This window comes from Eleginops maclovinus, chromosome 8 (genome assembly GCF_036324505.1).
Source record: "Eleginops maclovinus isolate JMC-PN-2008 ecotype Puerto Natales chromosome 8, JC_Emac_rtc_rv5, whole genome shotgun sequence".
In the NCBI taxonomy this organism is placed as follows: Eukaryota; Metazoa; Chordata; class Actinopteri; order Perciformes; family Eleginopidae; genus Eleginops; species Eleginops maclovinus.
This window is the reverse complement of record NC_086356.1, coordinates 2,841,892-2,859,764: the sequence shown is the minus strand read 5'-3', so window position 1 is coordinate 2,859,764 and position 17,873 is coordinate 2,841,892. Positions and strand designations below refer to the sequence as shown.

The window sequence follows — 17,873 nt, the reverse complement described above, 5'->3', positions numbered from 1 at the left end:
AACATCTTACACCACAGCATTCCAATAGTAATTTGGACAGCCCTGAGCCATAGAAATATACCTTAGTATAATGGGAATATTCCACAGGGCCTGTTTTGTCCTCTGTTCTGCATGTAGGTGGAGCCTCATGTCTCCTATCGTCCCCCAGTCCCCTCCTCGGAAGTAGACGCATCGGTCTATTCCGTTTATTTTTATATATTTTGTATAAACCCCTTTTCCCCAACACGTAGCAACATGAACGCCAACATGGATGATTAAACCGAAGAACGGGTCCCCGATTTCACCCCCATATTTATCCTGGGATTGAGAGGGCCGGATGAAATCCAACTGTGGTTGTCTCCGCTTCGCAGGGGAGGTAAGGATTTGGGCTCCGTCTACTTGCTGGGTGGGAAGCAGCCATTTAAATGTTCCTGTTGTGTAGTTAGCACTGTTGTCGCCAAGAACGCACTCCTTTAAATGACACCATTAGAGGGAAGAGCCAAACGTCTTCCATCATGGGTTTTTTTACACATTACAAACGAATTTGTGCCCGACGTCATGTTAGCTAGCAAGACGCTAGAGACGCCTCAGGAACGCTAGGCTCCTTTCCAGGGACTAGTCGTATCCAGGTCAGAAATGGAAGTAAACACTTGGGAATGCACCTGCTTCAGGAGGCCTGGTGGTTTCCAAACAAAGAGGGAACTTCCAGAGGGGGTTGGAGTTCCTGCTAAATTCATTTTAAAATTAGTTTCAATCCTTAATGTCACAGTTAGCATGAGCTACGGTCAAAGCTACCCTCTAGATTGGTCAGTTTGCTGTTATGTAACGTTAGCTTTATGCTATCACAGTTTGTGGGCAACGGTACTGCGGTTTATTTTGGACTGCTTGAACCATATACTGTATTTAAACCAATTGAGGGATGGTCCCTAATATCTAAAATGCCCTGAATAAACAAACATGCTGACAAGGTTTCTTCTGAGGGTCTTCAGCTAGCTGACATGCACAGATTGTTCCATTATTGCAAAGGAAAGCAGACAAATAATGGATTTGCCCAAAAGTAATTTCTTTGTGTTATGATACTTTCCATAATTTGCCCTTAAAATGAGATATGTTTTTACATTTCCATTTAACTCAGTAAAAAGTATGCAATTTCATCTCCCTGTATCAATTTATATATATTGATGTATGTTATAGGACATATATTGGGAATACATAATAATTGCATTAACCAGACAGGAGTCCAGATTAAGCACTTTATCACACTCACACAAAAAGCTTATCAAAATCCAACATTAAATGGGCTGTAACAACAGTATAAACAAAGCATTATACATTGTGCCTTGCCCCATATTGCTCGATATGCTTGTTTCTTGTGAATTAAGATAAAATAAGATGTACCTTTTTATTAATCCCTGTGGGGAAATTCAGTGGTTTAAGCAGCAACAGAATAAGAGTGAAAAACAGGACAGGAATTATTGAGTATTTGTAAATCCAGAGTTCTCTAAAATGTCTAAACAATAAGTACCATATACAACTGAGGAGGGGCTGCAAATAGGTACCACTTGGGTTTTAGAGGCCAAACTGCTATAGATCAAATAACTTTCAGTGAGTATTGTTTATGAAAATGTCTCAATCCCTCAAGCGTTGTTTGTCTGAACTAATGAACAAGTGAGTATGATTATGTACTTCTGATGTGTCACCTGTGCAGGTAGCTGTATCCAGTGGGGAGGTAGGCTTAACCAGGGAAGAGAATGAAGAACTTCGAACCCTGGGGACGCCAGAGGCTGTCTTTTCTTCTGGAAAAGGCCGCCTCTAGGGAAGCCAAGATGTGGAAGATCTACGTGCCGAAGAAGCCCTCCTCACAGGTGAGTGTCTAAACCCCTGGATGCATCGAGTAAATTACAAAATACATTTCAACCACAAAAACATTCTGGAGCTAATGGCTAATAGAATAGGTGCTTCGAGGGAGTTTGACTCAAGCAACAGTCTCATAATTGTTTCCCTAGAAGACAACAACCTTAAACACTCCATAACTGACTTTAATAGTAGTTTGGTGTATGCCTTGGTGAGGAAGCACAAGCTCAAATCATGACAGTGGCAGTTCAGAGCTTGCTAGGGTCATCTACCCAAAACGGCATCAAAATAAATAAGACTCGCATTGAGATTTTAGAGCTAATTCAATATTATTATATGCAGAAAAGCCTTGACGCGGGCTTATCTTGACACATCATTTTTGGTAAAAGACCTCAAATAGCTACAAACTTAATGATGAATACGTTTTAAATCATATATTGAAAAGAATTGTTTCACGTCTCAAGATAAGGATTTACCAAAATCATGTACAGGGGCTGAAATAATACGAAAGGTATGTCGTACAATACAGATCACATTACAATTTACTTTAAACCTTTGTAATCATCAGGATTTCTAATTATCCTATATGACTGTACATACAGGAATGACTCGTTTGGATGGATGTTTTTTTTTCCAAGTAGGGAGGGTGTTCCAGCTCAGATGCATCAGACACATATCATGAATCAGCAGTAATTCAGGAAAGCACTGAGTCACTCAACAATGAGTTCTGTGCCTAGTTGACACATTCAAGACATCTGCTTTGGGGTTTAAAGGTGCGCACATAAACACAGTAAGAGAGCTAAATGTAAGACAATTTATTTAAGTAAACGTGTATTAACCTATTATAAAATGAAGAACTGAGTCCTTGAAAGATACATCTACATTAAAAGGAGCCAAAAATAATATGGCAATCTAAAAAAAATAGAGAACACCTGAGTTAAAAGTGGAAGAGCTGTTCGGTTTGCAGAAGTGGAAGTGTTACGTAGAAATGTTCGATACTGTCAGAGGGGAAAGAGCTTCTTTTTTTTTACTGAGATTGATGAAAGGTCTGTGTTAATGTGTCAGCCAACGACTGACGCAAACGTTTCATCAGATCCAGCAACACACTCGGCTCATCTCACCCAGTTTCCATGTATAGAGACACACCTTCAAATGATGTCTAAATGTTTTGTTTCGTCACACCCTCAGCCCGCCCCGCCCAGTCTACAGGAAAGCCCCCGCAAGATGTCAGACACCTGTGAAATGATTTCCATTCCGCTAAATCAGATCCCCTTTTTCCTTTTATTTTTAAAAGATAAACGTTTATTTTCCGTTAATTATTTGTTGATGTCCGTGTCGTTGTCAAAATCAACCATTTTTATCTTGGTTTAAATATCAGCTAGCATTCTTTTGTCTAGTTGAACATTAGATAGATAGATGGATGGATGGATAGATATCACCCACAACACTGTAGATTATCTCTGATTGAGCTCTCATACATGGCATTAGCATTAAAAATAATATACAGAAGCAGAGTATTTAGACATTGTGTCACTATGACGATGCCTTGCCTTCATAACAAGTCTCTGAATCACTTTTTATAAGACATAAGGACAGGCTTTGTCGTCTGAGCTATAAATCAAGTGTGTATGTGATGCTATATTTAATGTCCTCCAACAGAGACTGTGTCACTGTTGCGCAATACCACTGCTTGAGTGATTTATACACTTTATATTTGAAATGCTTCTGCTTATTTTGTACCATGGATGTGTATGCCTCTTTATTTAATATTTCATATGTAACTGCGCTGTACCCCTGCTGTTGTGACGGGGTACATTTCCCCGCTGAGGAACACATAATGATTTCTGTGTGCTCAGTCGCAGGATACAGATGTCTCCCCTGCCCAGCGGGACGAGGCCGTGCGATGGTTGACGGATCTCCACAGCAGGCTGCAGCTGTACCCAGAGACCCTGGTGTTAGCTGTTAGCATACTGGACCGCTTCCTCGCTCCCATCAAGGTACGCCTACAGCACCAGTACTACTTTAACATGTTAGGTAGTGTCATTTAGTCTCTTCAAAGCAGCTGCAGTTTTTGAAGATACATTTTCCAGTGGGGTTTTGCTTGTGTTAACGACAGATATAAAAGAATGCTAACCCATTCCAGTTTTTACGACTCATTCCTTCATTACTTTCAGCACTCATTTTTCTACAACTGTGTATAAGTATTCCATAAAGCTAGCTGTACAAATATGCTTTTGTTACAATTGCCAGTCAGTGTTTACACAGGAACAGGAAGGGTCAGCTCTGAATGTCCTGTCAGCTCACCTGAGACAGGAAGTTCCTGTTTTTAAATGAGGACTAAAATGTCAGAGGATAATCAGAAGCTGTTCTTTAGAGTACATGACAGATGTGAACTTCTCAGGCATAAGTAGCTACTGTAACTGCAGAAGTGAAACAAAGGTTGGCTCCCTGTGTCAGTTGGAAAAGCTGTCTCTTAATGGTTCCCACTGTGAACACAAATGTATAGACCTTATACTAAAGACATTGTATAAGTAGGAAAGCAACAGATAGAGTAAATGCCTAATGAGAGGTTAAAGAGCATCAAATACTTCAGTTTATAATCTCAAACACGCTAGCTCTCCAAATATATTTAGAGTTTCAGTTTCCAGATGATGCATAACCCTTCTATGTGGCATTTATTGTTGACCTTTCATTTCATTTTTATGGATCATAAAAGGTTAAAGAGATGGAACATCAACATTAAACAACATAATCGTTCATCGTAAAAACATCATGTCTGCTCACAAACTCGTGAGCTGTAACTCTAAACATGTTATTGACTCACTGATGGATTGTTCTGTCTTCAGGCCCGTCCGAAGTACCTGCGCTGCATCGCCATCGCCTGCTTCTTCCTGGCTGCTAAGACCTGCGAGGAGGACGAGGTGAACACATGCTCCACGATACACACACACACACACAGACACACACACAACACAAACCATAGAGTGACCACTACAAAATCTTAGCTGGTTTAATTGTATGTGGTTGAGCAAAATACAATAAACCTTTCTTATTCTATAAACTACTGCCGTCATCTCTCTCAAATGTCAAACAGCAGACAATGACAACTGATAAAATAAGCATGCCGTGATCTCAGACCTCAAATGATCTAAAGAAAACAATCTCATATTCCCTTTTAAACAACACAACACTAATGTTTATCTCACGCAGGGACATCAGTATTTGGTAGGGGTCAGGACAAACGTCCCTTGCCAAGGACAGGATGTTATTGTGTCTATCTGAGGAACAAAATGTTCAAGGATTATCAGAAGCTGGACTTGATAAGAAACACTCGAGTGTGTGTGTGTGTGTTTCAGCGTCTGCCCACTCTGAAAGAGCTGGCGGACTCCAGCAGCTGTGGCTGTTCTCCGTCAGAGATCCTGAGGATGGAGAGGATCGTCCTGGACAAACTGAGCTGGGATCTGCACACCGCCACAGCACTGGACTTCCTGCACATCGTACGTCTGTCACACACACCCACACACACACACATTGCCTCTCTGTTAAGATATGCCCAGAGCTGTAATGACCCTCAGTCAGTAGGCTTTTGTTGTTTAATGGGACCCTTCTTTGCTTTTGGGGGTTTTCCCGTTCCTGTCGTGTGTTAATATAGGTTTTTGTGCATGTAAATGGTCTGCAAAGGCTAAAATCCCTGAGTGCCCCCCCCCCCCCCCCCCCCCCCGAAACGCCTCCATTGGACTTGTTTGTTTACTTTCGTAACATAGTCACATCATTATGTAACCCTCACACTGCTTTGGCATTGGCTCCAACACATTATACACAGCTGGTTAAGGGGCGGGAGATCTCTAAGCAGTTGACCAATCACAACGGAAGCCAGCCAGCCAACCATCAGAGCAGACTGGGCTCTCAGACCTCCTCATCAGTGCCATTAGTGACACCTGCTGGGGGAAAAAACTAACTTTTACCTTTTAGGTTTTACTCAACCATCAGTAGATGTTAAGCTTGGGATCACTATCATGAGTAATTACATTAAAGACTCTGTTGTAGAAGTCTGTTGTAATGGCCTACTATTATGCAAACATTTTCACTTTAGAAATATCTAAACAAAACAGGGGAAGGTCATGAACTTTACTGACCACATTCCTGTACAGCTTTAAACGTGTGTTAAGACACAATGAGGAGTGAACTTTCCAGGCAGTGAAGTCAGGAATCAGTGGCAGGACAAATTTAACCTAGGGCAACTTCACCTCGATGGAAGCCCTTTTTACTATGAGCGAAAATCCCACGCTACCTGGAAGTTTAACTTACTTTATAAGCATATAGAGACCAGAAATGTAGAAGCTAGAGAGGAGGAAACACAAAAAAGAGCCACAGAAATCAAACGCGGTTCCTAATTTATTTGTTTATCAAGACTGAACTTCCCCCCCCGCTTGATGTACTCGATTTGATAATAAAGTTGGATCCCCTCTTCCTCCCCTCCACAGTTCCATGCGACGGTGTTGTCGTGCCGCTCTGGGTTTTTGGACTCCATGTTGGATCTGAATCCCTCTCAGCACCTCTCCCTGCTCACACGGAGACTGTACCACTGTCTGGCTGACCACACGCTCTTACAGGTACACACACATTCTCACTTCACTTATTACCAGTGATTAGGAGACGGTGGGAAGTCGCGGTCTGAGGCGCCCACACACTGAACACGTTTGTCCCTTCTGTTTTTCCTGTAGCTCAGAGGATCCATGCTGGCCCTGGCCCTCATCACCCTGGAGCTGGAGACCTGCTGCCCTGATTGGCTGGCTCTCACCATCGAGCTGCTGAGGAAGGCACAGGTACACACTGACTCTCGATGTCGTAGAAAATCTTGGATATTCTCTGAATTGAAAGTCACAATTTTACAAGCTGGTGAGCATCATGTTAGGAGAGCTAAACCACATGGACAACGATGCTCTGAGGAGAATAATGACATCATCAGTATGTTTGACATTTCTATACCTCTAGAGGATAAATGTCTGTCTTCTCTCCTTGCTAACATGGTCTCCTCCTCCCTCCCGCTCTCAGATCGACAGCTCTGAGTTGATCCGGAGTCGAGAGCTGGTGGCTCGTAGTCTGTCCACACTGAAAGCTTCCCTGCCTCCCAACACTGTCTACATCTACCAACCCCTGCAGCCTCCGGCCCCGGACCCCACACCCTCCTGCTGCACACTGGGTATGATTTTACTCATACAGGGGTTCGGGGTGTGCTGCATGTGTGGAATAAAAGCCTTGTCTCTTGAGTCAGCGTCTTCTCAGGAAGAAGAATGTGTTGCACAGGTATTTATGTAACCGTTTTTTTCTTCCCAGGGATCATCACTGAGTCTTCCAGGGACCACGTCCTGGTGGCCCCTGCTGATGGGGAGGAGGGGAGCTCCGACTCCACCTCCTCCACTAACAGCAGCATGCCAGGTCTACTCTCTCCACCCAAACACCTGCACCATCGTCACCACCAGAAGGTGCAGAAGGTCACGCTGCGCTGCAAAGCATCTGCCAAACGCAAGGTACGGATGTCACATGTATAAATGTAGAGGACTTGATATTTTAAGTCAATTAATTAGACCATTTTGTCTTCTTTAGATCCTGATTGGTTTATTTTGACAAACAGTGGTCTGCTGTGTTTTTGGATAGCAGACGTTGCGAAGGAAGAGAAAAAGGGAACAAGAATATTCCGCAATAAAAGCAACGCAATCGCTTTGATTTCAACAAGTCATTTCAAATAATTGAGTTCCTTAAGTAGTCATGTTATAAGTGTTAGGCGGGGTCTTGATTTCCTCTTTAAGGACCGGCTCGCTGCACATTATCCCCCGCTAATCCCTGCTAGCACTGTTGCTAACAGGCCCAACATGTTACATGCATCAATCTTCATACTGTATTACAGCCGGCTACAATAATATACAAACAGCTTTATAATTAATGAAAGTAATTAGGTTACTTACTGATAATAAAGCTAACGATCCCTATGAGTCACAGTATACCTCTGTGTGTGTTTCAGGTGGAGGAGATGGAGGTAGACGACTTTTACGACGGCATCAAGCGCCTCTACAACGAAGACGGTACCACCACTGTCCAGGAGGGGGCGCTAACACCAGGTGTAGGAGTTGGAGGAGGACTGGGTGTCTGCAGCATCCTGTTGTCCCGACAGGAAGGCAGCTCCTCCCCCTGCCCCCCCCTGCAGCCAGTCAGTGCCTCGTAGAGACCAAACAGGAAGCTCTTAACCAAAACCACCTCCACCCTGACGTCATCATCTCAAATAAATAAAGATTTCTGACCAAATAGGCAGGAGATTTGGAAACACAGGTGATGGGCAACTCCCTGAGCAATAGGCAACAACAATTAGTGTTCCCATTGTTTAGAAAACAACATAAAGGCAGCTCCTCTGGGAAAGATGCTCATCACGGTCATCCTTTGCTTTACTGAAAAATTGATGTAGTAACAAATAAAACAGATGTCAGCGGTTCAGATGGTTGTGGTTTCGGTGCAAACCCCCCACCCCCCCCTAGCATGACCTGAGGACAGTTCCCATTGTCCCCTCCAGCAGGAAAACAGAGCCCAAAAAAAATTTAAACATGAAAAAACGTAAAAAACAAGCTGCTGCTAATATTTAATTAAGTATATCTGTTGAATGCAATACTACAAAATTACAAAAAAAAATTATAAATAGAAAAGATACCTTAAAAAAAACCTAGAATTGACTCCTCCTCTTCCCCCCTCCCTCCATGTCTCGTTGTCATCGTTAGTCAACCTTTTATTGTTTTTCCACTCTTGTTTTATTTTATATATTTATATTCTATCATCTTCTCTCTCCTACCTACCTCTGCATGTTTTCATCTCTTAGTCTGAATCACGTGTACGGACGATTATCTGCATTACTCACCCAGATAGAGAAACGTTGATTTGAGTGAAGTGCAATTTTAATTGTTAATAAGATGCTAATATAAACATCCCTCCGATGAACCCCCCCCGCCACCCTCTCAGCTTGTTGTGACGGCTTGACTGAATGAACGTTTCTCAGATTGATTTACTCCCAAACTAAAAAGAAGGCTTTCTATTGAAGATGCATCGTCTACGAGAGGTCTTGATTACCCCCCGTTCAGTTGTCGTGGAAACACCCAGGCTTCGGGACCTTTACACAAATAAAGGGACCTCATAAAAAGACCATCCATGGTTTCTGTGGGAATTAAACCCCTAGTTTATATATTCCCATGTAACAAAAACAACCTTGAGTTATTTAAAAGCATTTTAATATCAAGCTACGAGACAGAAATGTGTTTTTTGAGTTGGTGTCTGAGCTTCACAGGAAGACAAGTGGCATTTTAATGTGGAAAGAAGTTGAGACAACACTGTTTTCATCTTGAAGTTCTGTTTTAATATAAGTTTATTCCTGCAAAAAGCTCTGTTGTTCCTGCTGCAGGGGCTGCTGGGGGCTGCTCCAGGTCACTGAATGAACCAATAAATAAAAAGACATGATGTATGAAAACTCAGAACGCTCTTTGTCCTTTTTTTCACACAAATGTTCACAGGCAGCCTGAGGTGTTCCATGAGATATACTGTATGACATAACTCTGTAAACACAACAGGTCTGACCGCCTGTTGCAGAATGCACACGGGTGTTTGTTCAAACTAAAACTGTCTCTCTCTGTTACAAGCAAACACACACACACACACACTGTACATTCATAGTAGTGAAATTCCTCCATAACTTGAATCTGATTCTGCAAAACCAAGAGTAATCTCTTTATGTTTTCAAAACTGGTGAAAACATTTTCCATCTGTGGAGAGCGACTGCAGGCAGGGGGACATGTTCGCTCATGCCTGTTTGTGTGTGTGTGCATGTGTGTGTTTTCTTGTAGACACACACACACACACACACACACATGTGAGAGAGCTGTTAAACAAGATCTTTTGGTAGAGCTGCTGGGTGGATACACATGGGACTGAGGTGTTAGTTGAACTGTCAGCTCACTATTCAAACACCTTTCTGTATTTTGGAATTAGAATCATGCGTAATCCAAAATAAGGCTCCCAATCAGGCCCATGTACAATAAAGGAGAATAAAAGCAGGACCCATATATTCATTTATATTGTACTTTTACTAGAGGTTTAAAAAACACTGTTAGTTCGATGATTAAAACAGAGCAAACTTATGAAATTCATCACCTAATTTTCTTGTTGTCCAATTAGATGACAGTCTGGTAAAGACAGGGTAGTAAAGAATGTTATTTTTCCAATCAATAACAGTAATGCTTCTCATACATATAGGCTGTGTCCGAAATCACTCCCTATTCACTATATAGTGAATAGGGAGTAGTGAATGAGTGAGTGATTTCGGAAACAGCTATTTTAATTTAAAGCTTATTTCGCCGCTTAGTTGAATACTCGATTCTGATTGGTCAATTCAGAACATGTGACACGTTAATACAGTAGTACAGGCCGCTGTCAAGGACCATAATGACCGTTGCTAAGGAGAATCAAGAAAGAGAAAAGGCACATATATTAAAATATGGACGTCAGATAAATCCCCAGAAGAAGACAGACAGGAAGTGAACACTATCAGGAACACGGTATGGGCTCTGCAGTATTTAAGGACTTGTTAGTGGATCAGAAACTGTGAACAGACTTGAACAGTTACAGAAGACCAAGAACAGTGCTGCCGTAAAGGTGTGGTTGTTGTCGCAGTTCTAGCCGTTGGTGCGCAGTGGAACGGAGTTTGGTTTTTTTTAGCGGGAGAAATACGATCATTTTTGAGTCAATCAAATAATTTCAATTAGTATTGGGAGTCGAGTCGTTAGTTTGTTTAGTGTGTGGCCGTGTAACACCTTGCTGCACATTATCCCTTAGATTTATATTCTTAACCTTTTCACTGCCTTTTGTCTATTTTTGGGCACCACACACACTTAGAAATATTGTCAGGAGATAGATCCGAGTCCTTCCCACCCAGAAGAACTGAACACAGGGTTTAAAAGATGTCATATAAAGCTGTATAAAGACACAACACGTCAAACTTCTAAACATTTAATACTTTGTGATGTGAAAATACTTTACAAAATACATGTAGCATACTGCAGTAAACTTAAGAGCGCAATCATATACAAAGTGAGTGGTTAGTGCTAAAGAACAACACCTGTGTTTTTACATCAAATCCTGAACGAAGTGCAACCCTTTACCACACCCTCACCAGCCATTGGTTCAGAAATATTACAGCTTAGCTCTTTGTAGCTTGTAATAACTTCTGTCATTATTTACAACACTGTACTCACTTATTTATAAGGAGTATCGTGACTTTTGTGGACGTTTTAGAGAATATTGGCACGATTTATCCATAATAGGAAACTAGGGTTAAGCTTTGTTCAAAAGCATCATCATCCACTAACGAGCAATTAACATGTCATAACTTCATTGCTTAATCTGGACAAACCCAATCATTACAATGTGGTTTCTTTAGGTAATTGGTCATTTTTTTCCAGCTGAATGACTCTTTTCCTGATTAGCACATTGCTCATAAACAAGATTTAAAGACTGCTTTTTCATGATTCATTGTGAATTGAATCCGGTTTTACAGATCAGTTGATACTACTTACAAAGTCATGGACTAAACTATCAAAAGTAGACCCTAGTTGTGATCATCTTTGCAAATTAGCCACCTAACTTCTGCTTCAGTGCCAGAACAAAGTCATGGTGTGTTGTATGATTCGTTTCTATTGTGCAGGTGTTCATGATGTTTTGTCCACTACTTCCCTAAAGTTAATCCCACTGCAAGTTCATTCTCCTAGAAAAACTGAAACTAAAGGCTGTGTAAAAGGAGATCTGAACACAGGTGGATCGTTTGGGTAAGGAGTGTAAGACACATCTCGCAAATAAGTGAAATCAAATCTGTTGCTGTCCGTCTGAGTTAAGCTTTGACTGAAACTGGAGCTCAAGTTTCTCATAAGGCCGTTTCTTTTTTGTCTTCTCACATCGACTGAAAACAGATCCCCACTGCCGATCTGCGAATGTGCCAACACCTCACTCCATCCATCACGCGTCTCAGATCCAGCATTCTTTGTCAAACACTCATTTCTTTGGCATTCAGATCCTGTGAAACTGAACGCTCCGGTGCAGAAACGAGAGCTTCTTGTTGTTGCAGTAATTAGAATTCCTTTTTCTAAACGAGGCTTTTGACAGTGTTGAGGAGCAACAGATGCAAACCGAAGCTATGGTCTAGTTGTCAGCTCATACAGACCTATAGTGAACCTGGAAATGTAGATTACCCTAAAGTTTTATGATAGAAAAGTACAGTACGGGTCCCCAGCACATAGAAACTGCTGGATGCTAACTTTCATATGTTGGGCAATTAGCACAATTAGCAGAAGTTGCATTAATAAGCATATGCAGACCATAGTTTTGACAATTTTGGAGTGGTTCTGAAGGTTATTGAGGATGCTGAATACATTTCTGAAGTATTCAGGACCAAAATGGCAGAAAGTGGCCATATTTGTTCTCCCCGTGGACTGATTTTGATGAATTTTGGGACCATTTTTAAAGTTTAAGGTACTCAAAACTACGATTTCTGAATCTCAATGTTACAAATAGATTCAACATCCTCAATAACCTCCAAAACCACACCAAGATGGTCCAAATCAGCCAATCAATTGTGTAGCTATTGTCTGAATATGCTAATTAATGCAACTTGTGCTAATTGTGCAAATTGCCCAACATGTGCATGTTAGCATCCAGCAGTTTCTATGTGCTGGGGACCCTTCCCACTCATTTCTAATATAAAACTTTGGGGTACTCAACATTGCAACACAGCAAAAGTCAGTAAACCAATCCAAATCCCAGTTCATCAGTTCTTAGACGGAGGAGTCAGACTGGTTTCGGTAGAAGGTCTGCAGTGATTTGTGTTTTAGGAACGCAGCTATGGACGACGACCTCTTGACCCTGGTGGTGCCCGTCCCGGTCAGCGGCCTCTCGGAGGAGGAGGAGGCGAAGGAGAGGTGATGCCGGCGGCGGCGGGGTTGGGTCTGGCGCTGCTTCCCGCTGGGGTCTTCCGTCCCGACTCCTCCTCCTTCCCCCCCTGCAGCCCGGGCCGGAGCTCCCAGCAGCTGGAAGACGTCCGGGGCCGTGGTGCGGCTCAGGTACTGCCAGGGCTTCTTCCCCGCCGTGTCCCTCAGCTTCACGTCGGCGCCGAACTTGGTCACCAGCAGCCGCATGATGTTCTTGTGGCCGTGCATGGCAGCGATATGGAGGGGCGTGTGGCCGCATGTCGACCTGGCATTCACGTCGAAGGTCAGACCGGCCTTCTGAACTCCGTACCTGAAACCCAGAGAGCAGATCAGTTTCTCATTGCAGAAAGTATTTCTAAATTTCACTTTTTCTGATTTAACAGATATTCCTCAAGTGCATTTTAATAATGATCATACATTTCATGGTCCTTAAGACACTTTACCTGATTAAATTCATGGAAACAACACACTTAAAATATATAAACACAACAATAACTACAGATTAAAAGCCGTTCTGAAAAGTCTTGATTTAAATTGAGCTTTGAATGAAGAACGACCGATGTGTTTGGGTAGGAAGTTCAAGTTCTGATGTCAATTTGTGTCAGTTTCCCACAATTAAGTAAGTAGGAAAACTATGAACTTCTGATAGCATCTGCTTCTTTTTATTGACTCCACTGCCCCTTAAGTTCACTCCACTTGCATATCTCTCTCATATTTGATGATATTTTGACCAACTGTGAGATTTTGTGTCCTGGAAATAACTGTTCATGGTACCAGGCAACCGTCAGGCTGCAAACAGTGTCTTTAAGACTGCTGGCACAATAAACATCACGCATCAGAGAACCATCAGAGGGACCCGGACTGAGCTAACAGCTAGCATCGTACCATAAGGTGTTGAGGACTCGGTGGTCGCCGTGCTTAGCGATCCAGTGCAGCACAGTGAAGCCGGAGATGAAGTCCTGCCTGTTGAGCAGGGACGAGTCCTCTCTGAAGAGTGTGTAGATGTCGGGCCAGGCCCCCGCCGCCCCCTTCACCAGCCAGACGTGCTCCTTGGGCTCCAGAGGAACCAATGGCTGAGGACAGAGGCAGACATACACTTAATAAAGGGTTGTTAAATATTGAATTGACATCTTACCCTACCCTACATTGCAGATGTCAGAGACTCACTTTTCGATTGGGCCCTTCCTGTTCCGCGGTGGAAGAGGAGGGGGCGCCGGGGGAGCTCCTTCTCCCTCCTTTGACCTCCCCCAGGTCTGCGAAGCTGTGGCAGCTGGGGGGAGTGGAGCAGGAAGACAGGGAGGAGTTGGACAGGTCGTAGCGCAGGCTGAGTGACGATGAGATCAGGTGGAGGCGGTTCAGCCGGGCCGCCTCGCTCCCCCCTCCCGCCCGCGCGTCCTCCTGGAGCAACTGGTCCAGGTCGGCTCCGAGGCTGCGGCACATCCTGCTCCTCAGCCGGCTGCTGATTCGCCGAGCGGCACCCCGCCGCGGCTGCGAGGAGGTGGAGCCCTCGCTCGACTCTGCGTCTTCTCGGTCGTCGCAGAGATCACCTGCGGGCAGAGGGGAGGAAGTATTCAGATCCTTTACTTAAAACGCGTTGTGCTTTTTAGGATTTCCCCTTTCCTTTATAGAGGTTTCAGTGCATGTCAATGGTCTGCAAAGGCTAAAATCCCTGTGTTAATGTACACTCATAAACTCAGTCCTACAGACTCCAGCTCTGACCTGTGGAAAGATGCCAGGGCACCACTTGGTCGTCATGGAGATGGTCGGTTGAGTGATAGAACGGTGACAAATAACCCGTTGGCTCCTGGTTGTCATGGAGATGGCCGGTAGGATGACGAGGCCCCGTTGTTTTACTGTCGGCGTGTTGCGTCACCGACTCTAAATGACTCCCTTGGGTTCTCTGGATGACTTCCTGGATTTGAGACCCGCCCCTAGCCGCACCTGTTTACACGGCAGATTTAAAAACACATGCACATAAATGATGTCCTATGGGAGATGTTCTGCAAGCGAGTCAATGGAAGCTTTTACGTAACCAACTTTTCAGTCATTTTAAAAGAAATTGAGCACTGAAAATATTTGAAATGCTTGGATTCAAAAGCTGGGTCATGTAGTTTTTGAACCGATGCTTTGTTAGATTGTGCGTGTGTCAGGAACTCATTCTCATCGGGTGCTTTTGTGATTGTGAGACTGGTTGAAAATGAACTACAGTGTGTGTTTTAAAGGGTACAGAAAGCACATCTCAGTGAGGCAAACAGTGTGGCTCAATGCTGTGTTTTTTTGGACAACAATGGAACAATATTGGCACAGAGGAAGAAGACGCATCAGACTGGAAGTAGCAGTCACCACGACCTCCCGTTGGTCTGTGATCATTTTAAAGCCCAAACTTCATCGTATATCTGCTGGCTGTTAGAAAGCAGATTCAAAGCACTCGCTCACTACTCAAACCCGGACGTTGTCGCTTGGTTTTGATGCACACACATCACTTGTTAGTTGAATGAGTTTGGTTATTTAAGAGAGGTAACGGCCATAAGGGAAATAAAGATCTGTTGTACCTGCATGTGCAATCTACCTTTTGCAATTCAGGCTTTATTGCCTTTCAGTTTATTTACAGTCTGTAAACAGCACCAGCTACCTCTTCTTATGATAGTCAAAGAATACACTGCTCCTCTTTTACCATGGTGTACTTATCTGCTATCTGGTTTTTACTCATACTGAGTTATTTAGATGTTTTAATATGCAAATCTATCCTCTGAGCTTTATCCGCACTATACCTCTGCTGTAATGTACATTTCCCTGTTGCAGGAATTAGATGAATTCTGTCCTACCTGCTTTAGCTTGTAGCTCATCACAGCTGCTGTTCCACCCGGATCCTCTGGAGAAGTCCGGGTCAGAGGAGGGGGAGAAGAGGCTGCTGTGGCTGGAGGAGAGCCCCTGACCTCTGCTCTGATGGGGCCCCTGTCGGAACGCTGCAGGCTTACCGTATCGGGGCCCGTCACGGCGAGGCACCAGCTCTGTCGCTCGGTCAGACGACGGCGTGTAGCGCTCTGCCTCTAAAGGGAGGCTGCGTCTGGTGGAGGACACCTCGCCCGAAACAGACCCAGGTGTCGGCCCTGACGCTGGCCCCCGTCTTCCCTGCAACCTCTCCTCCTCCGCTTCCTGGACGTAGATCTTGGGGAGCTTCCTTTCTGGTGAATAAGAGGGAGAGGAGGAGGAGGATATAGGAGGAGAAGCCTGCTGATCTATGATGCAGGGCGAGGAGGTGGAGAGGGCATTCCCCAAGCCTCCGAGAGGATAGCTCAAGGGCCACGCTCCTACTGCTGACCCCCGCCTCACCTGGACCTCCTCCTCTTCCTCATCCTCATCATAAGAGAGGGCAGATTTATAGCTCGGCCGGTGTCTCGCAAGGCGTGGGGCACTCTGCAGCAGCACAGGGGTCTGATGAAGAGGAGGGGTCTGTTGAGGAGGAGGCCCTTGGCGAAGAGGAGGCACCTGATTCTGATGAAGAGGAGGTACCTGATGAAGAAAAGGTGTCTGATGAAGAGGAGGCACTTGATGAAGAGCAGGGTTCTGATGAAGAGGGGGTTCGATGAAGAGGAGGGGTTCGATGAAGATGAGGCTCCTGACGAAGAGGAGGGGGTCGATGAAGAGGAGGCTCCTGACGAAGAGGGGGTTCTTGACAAAAAGGAGGTACCTGAGGAAGAGGAGGGGTCCGATGGAGAGGAGGCTCCTGATGAAGAAGAGGCTCCTGATTGTGATGAATTAAAGGCAACTGCTGAAGAGGAGGCTCCTGATGAAGAGGAGGGGTCTGACGAAGAGGAGGCACTTGATGAAGAGGAGGGGTCTGAGGAAGAGGAGGGGTTCGATGAAGAGGAGGCTCCTGACGAAGAGGGGGTTCTTGACAAAAAGGAGGTACCTGAGGAAGAGGAGGGGTCCGATTGTGATGAATTAAAGGCAACTGCTGAAGAGGAGGCTCCTGATGAAGAGGAGGGGTCTGACGAAGAGGAGGCACTTGATGAAGAAGAGGGGTCTGAGGAAGAGGAGCCCTCTGATGAAGAGGAAGGGTCTGACGAAGAGGAGGCACCTGATTGTGATGAAGAGGAGGCTCCTGATGAAGAGGAGGGGTCTGATGAAGAGGAGGCACTTGATGAAGAGGAGGGGTCTGAGGAAGAGGAGCCCCCTGATGAAGAGGAAGGGTCTGACGAAGAGGAGGCACCTGATTGTGATGAAGAGGAGGCTCCTGATGAAGATGAGGGGTCTCTTGTCTGACCGAGGCGACCACAGGTGTGACCCCGGGCCCAGACCCCACCCTTTGCTGTCCCACTTGGGTAATCAGATGTTGGGCCGGGGGCTCAGCGGGGGTCTGACTCACTGCTGCTGGTCTACCGCAGACGTCAGGTGTGCTGCTCACCTGCTGCTGTCTCACGTTCAGATTCTTCTGCACCGTGTTGTTGTTGTAGGGCATGATCCCGGCCACAGGTAGGCTTGTTTTCCCGGCGGTGACTCCCGGAGGGGCGGGTGTTGTAACCTCCCTGAGCTCTGGTTTCTGCCGAGGCGTCTCTCCGTTTTCCGGGCAGGTATCGGTTCCCTTCGCAGCGGGAAGTCTCTCCGAAGAGCCCCCTTCGCCGTTGCCGGGAACATATCCCTTGAATTTCTTCCTGAGGACCACATAAGAGACTCCCTCCACCTGTCGCACGGTGGCCACGGAGTTCACAAACTTCTTGAAGAGCTCCCGGTTTCGTTTCTGGTCCGGGTTGTCCCTAATGAAGTCTTTGAAGTGCAGAATCAGGTCGGTGTTTTTCACCGAGCCCCCGTTGCACTGGAGGAAATGTAGCAGGGCGTCCTGAGTGAAGTCTGTGCCCATTCTGCTCCCAAAGCCCTGCTGTGTGAGCTCGCTCTGCCGGGCTCAAAGGTCGGGGAGCTGCTTCTGAGAGGAACGGAGCTCCGCCCGCCGCAGGAATTTATCCAGCCCATCTGGTGCATTCCTGCAGGTAAACGACAACCCGGATGTGCACAAGTATCAGTGGAATG

The 17,873-nt window shown here is 44.9% G+C and overlaps 2 protein-coding genes across 2 annotated transcripts; one reads left to right on the top strand and one right to left on the bottom strand.

The window, feature by feature from the left end:
- The first annotated feature begins 105 nt into the window (after positions 1-105).
- On the top strand, positions 106-9,347 carry ccni (cyclin I). The gene is made up of 10 exons (XM_063889404.1): positions 106-355; positions 1,688-1,844; positions 3,690-3,830; positions 4,680-4,754; positions 5,190-5,330; positions 6,318-6,446; positions 6,558-6,659; positions 6,889-7,036; positions 7,171-7,364; positions 7,856-9,347. Exons 2-10 carry the CDS (start codon positions 1,731-1,733, stop codon positions 8,054-8,056), a joined length of 1,245 nt encoding a protein of 414 aa, XP_063745474.1. The 5' UTR covers positions 106-355; positions 1,688-1,730; the 3' UTR covers positions 8,057-9,347.
- A 1,514-nt stretch (positions 9,348-10,861) lies between these two features.
- On the bottom strand, positions 10,862-17,706 carry LOC134868739 (uncharacterized). The gene is made up of 7 exons (XM_063890043.1): positions 17,167-17,706; positions 16,759-17,107; positions 15,671-16,606; positions 14,565-14,786; positions 14,013-14,392; positions 13,731-13,918; positions 10,862-13,155 (listed from the first exon to the last, which is right to left on the bottom strand). Exons 1-7 carry the CDS (start codon positions 17,704-17,706, stop codon positions 12,693-12,695), a joined length of 3,078 nt encoding a protein of 1,025 aa, XP_063746113.1. The 3' UTR covers positions 10,862-12,692.
- Positions 17,707-17,873: the final 167 nt, after the last annotated feature.